Source organism: Nicotiana sylvestris, chromosome 4 (genome assembly GCF_000393655.2).
Source record: "Nicotiana sylvestris chromosome 4, ASM39365v2, whole genome shotgun sequence".
NCBI lineage: Eukaryota > Viridiplantae > Streptophyta > Magnoliopsida > Solanales > Solanaceae > Nicotiana > Nicotiana sylvestris.
In genome coordinates this window covers 112,435,428-112,439,636 of record NC_091060.1, presented here as the reverse complement: position 1 = coordinate 112,439,636, position 4,209 = coordinate 112,435,428, and the positions used below count along the sequence as shown (strand labels likewise).

Below are 4,209 nucleotides of genomic sequence, written 5' to 3'. Positions count from 1 at the left end.
AATGTAGTGAACCTATATGGTGTAGATGAATGTGAGCCCCCTATTTACTCTATTCCCAATATTGAACAATATAAAGAAGAATCTAATAAAATTGTGGATGATATTGGTACTAATTATAGCTTAAGTGATGTAGGATCTGACTCTAGTACTGATTCTGAAGGATACAATTCTGAAGAATTAGAAGCACTTAAAGCACAACAGAAAAGGGAAATAAATGAAAAACTTAGTGACTTCAAAGAGTAATACAAAGGTATATCCTTTAAGGACATACTAGAAGCTAAGAAGTGTATGAAGTTATATTCTCTGGCTAACAAGAAAAGATTGAAATTAGAGAAGAGTGACCTAGAAAGGCTTAGGTATACTTGTGATATTGTTGGTTGTCCCTTGTTGTGCTTAATATCAAAAGAAAAATTTGGTGGGGTTAAAATCAAGACTTTATCTGTTGAACATGATTGTGGCACTGCATTTGATAACAAGACTGTTGATTTTAGTACCATTGCACAATATTTCAAGAAGAAGTTACAGTATAATCCTAAGAACAAGTTTAGGAAGATGATGTTAGATTTGAAGAGAAACTTTGAGCTAAATGTTAGTCATGGGAAGTGCAAGAGGGCAAAGAGGATGGTATTGGAGTCACTAGATGGTAGTTTTTTAGATGAGTACAATAAACTAGAGGCTTATGTCAATGAATTGAGGGAAAGTAACCCTAGTAGTGATGTGGTTGTTACACTTTCAAAGAGTGCACTTGAAGAAGGAAGAAGAAGAAAGTAACCCTGGTAGTGATGTGGTTGTTACACTTGGATTGTGGATACAAGGCATAAGCCTATAATCAAGATGCTAGAGGACATCAGAATCAAGACCAAGAACTTGTTAAGAGAACATGAAGAAAAAGTTAGGAGCTGGAGATATGATTTCAGTCCAAAATGCATGGACTTGTATAATGAGTACCTGCAGATTGCACAAACTGCCTGTAAAGTAAATGCAAATGGTCAAAATGGCTATGAAGTAATAGAAGGATCTGACAAGCATTGTGTTAATTTGGCGGTGATGAAGTGCACTTGTAGGTCATCGGACCTTACAGGAATCCCATGTCCACATGCTATTAGAGATATACTTCATGACTCTGGTGATCCAATGACTGAAATTAACTGGTGGTATAGCAAGGAGGTATTTCTGCTGACTTATAGGCACAAAAAACAGCCTGTTAGGGGAGAAAATATTTGGAAGATTGAGCCATCTCACGCAATGGAGCCTCCAGAGCTTGTGAAATTGGCTGGTAGACCTAAGGTTAAGAGAGATAGGCAGAAGGATGAGGCAATTAAAAGACAAGGAGTGTGGTCACAGCCTAAAAAGGAAGAATCATGACTTGCAGCAAATGTGGAGAAACAACTCTTAATGTAAGGACTTGTGGTCAGGTAATTATTTTACATTAACTTCAAAGTATTAAATACTAGACATAAATATTTCTAACTTATTTTTTAACTATTTGAATCAAGGAAAAGAAGCAAAGTAAGAGAGAAATAGTTGAGCAGGCTGCTGCCACACCTGAGCAGGCTGCTGCCACAAGTGAGCAGGATTCCACCAGTTCAGCACCAACTGCCACAGTTGAGCAGGCTACCACTAGTTCAACACATGCTGCAAAATAATCAAAAGGAAAGTAGCAGAGAAAGAGGTCAAGTTGTTTGATAGAACATGAAACTGAACCTCAAGTTGAAAATGATATCAACTGTTCAACATCTCAAGCCACTCAACCAAGTAAGGATAGTGGGCTTAGGTTCATGCCTACACCTTGAAGAATGCTTAGGTCAAGAGTTAGGCATGAAGAAGATGTTGTTCTTAGGTCAAGAGTTATATTAGAAGTAACTACAAGGCTTAGGATGAGACAACATGTACAAATACCAGCTGGAACAAGGTCAATCAACTTCACATGTGATCATAGTGGTGTTAGTGTACCAACAAATCTGCCATATTCAGCCCCAACATTACAGTGGAAGGGGAAGGCTGCTGTAACTGTAAATCAGTTGGAAAAACAAGGGCGAGAAAGAATTGGGAAGCTGAAATCAAGGAGAAAAAATGAAGAAAAACGTATAATTTTTTTGTTATGTGGGATGTATTTACTGCAAACTTATAGACAGTTGTGTCCCCTTTAGTATTCTGTAATTTCAGTTTTTTTGGTGTTGTTTTGGTGATGTAACTACTGGAGTTACTATCTTCTTTGGTGATGTAATTATAGTTATTTGGCGTTATTTTAGTGATGTAATTACAGTTATTTGGTGTTGTTTTTTGGTGCTATTTTAGTGATGTAACTACTGGAATTAATGTGTTTTTGGTGTATTAACAATTTCTTGGTGTTATTTTTGGTGTTGTTTAAGAAAATTACTACTGGAATTACTGTGTTTTTGGTGATGTAATTTCAGTTTTTTTGGTGCTGTTTTTGGGGATGTACTGTGTTGTAAGCATTTGTGTTTTGGAAAATAGTGTTGACTTGTTGCCCAGCGTCCTCTTGTATATATGATATTAAATCCAGAAGTGAGACTATATGTTTTTTATCCAAAGCTCCAGGTGCATATATTAGTCTCATATGATCATCACCAAAGTTTATGTTTTCAAACTAAGTTCTAGTACTTTAAAAGGACCATATTCCATAAAACAATTCAAACTAATTTCAAACAATTGACAAGTCAGTAGATAGAACATCAAAACACTAGTACTTGGAAACATAGAACATCAAAACACTATTACTTGGAAACATACATTAACAATTGATGTAATTGTTTTACAATAGCAAAAAAAACTCTAGTACTTAGGAACATACATTAACAAGTGAAATATGGACCACAGGCCATCTTCAGCAAACACAATTTACTTCATCCACATTGCCGCAATAAAACCAACAAAAAGTGCAACTGAAATTCAAATAAACATCTTCATCTTAACCACTTTATCTTCGATTTCCCTTACTTTGTTTACTTCAACATTTTTTGAAACCTCCAAATCTTCAACTTTTTCCAACAGCTTGTCTCTTTCTATCTTACATGACTCCAATAATTTCTTTAACATATTCATTGTAATATTAGCAGCATCCAATTTACACTGCAACTTATTGATTTCTAACAAAGCTCGGTCTGGAAAAGGTTCGTCTTGCCATTCCCAATATCCACACGACTTCAGGTTTTGCACATTTATAGAATCTTCTTCCGAGATTTCGAGGTATGGTCGATCGGATATGGTTGGAAATCTCTCCACAATGGTACCTCCTCTTTGATATAGCACTAGACTCCGATATTTATCATAAAATTTGTTGAAATGGGTTGTCTTGATGGAGCTAATAGCATAGAGGGTTTGATGGAGATGGCAGTAGGATTATAAGTTAGGGTTGGGGTTTAATTTGGGTTATAAATCGTTGGGCGGTGGCTTTGGGGGATTATTTGGTTTATAAATGGGTTATGGATTGGTGGGTTTCATGGAGCGGGTCGTCTCTTATATTCCCAGATTTAAAAGAGGCAAGGATGGATGTCACGTGGCACCTCCGTCTAACTAAGGGCATTTTTGTTAGGATAGTTGGATGGCAGGAACTTTTACGGCGCAATAGTATAACAAGGGATAATTTTAAACAGTTTACCATAGTACAGGGATATATCAGACCCTATTCCGTTAAAAAATATGGTTGATCTCTGATTTGAGTTACCAATATTTCCTAATGTTTTCAAGAGAGAAAATGCCATGATCCCTCTAAACAACAAGAAGTTGTTGTTATAGGTATTGTTATTTTTCTCTATTCGAAGAATAATTCCGAAACTTAAAATAGAAACAGAAATGAATAAGAATATAAATAAACTTAAAAAACATAATTCCTTCCTAGTATCTGAAGTTTAAGATTATTTCCTCTAAGATAAAATAGATTAATCTCACTAGTATAACGGTACTTCAAAAACAATGTTCAATGAAACCATAAGGCATAATCAAATCACACTTACTTTTTGTTAAAAATAAGGCATAAAGGAAGAAGAGAATTTGCAATTTTCGTAAGAAAATCTAAGGTAACGGCCAGGTATTTATAGCCAACAGGTTGAGTTAAAACTACAACGACCCGATAGGTTTTTTGGAGTTCTAGCCTTTCTTTTTGTGGCTTGGGATTTTGGATAGCTTCATATAATATTTGATGACTCGTGTGCATGGTTAATAACTTAGTATTTTTATGTGTTTATG

The 4,209-nt window shown here is 35.4% G+C and overlaps 1 protein-coding gene across 1 annotated transcript; it reads left to right on the top strand.

The window, feature by feature from the left end:
• The first annotated feature begins 834 nt into the window (after window positions 1-834).
• Window positions 835-1,365, top strand: LOC104234810 (uncharacterized). Its single transcript, XM_009788448.2, has one exon. It carries the CDS (start codon window positions 835-837, stop codon window positions 1,363-1,365), a length of 531 nt encoding a protein of 176 aa, XP_009786750.2.
• The last annotated feature ends 2,844 nt before the right edge of the window (window positions 1,366-4,209 follow it).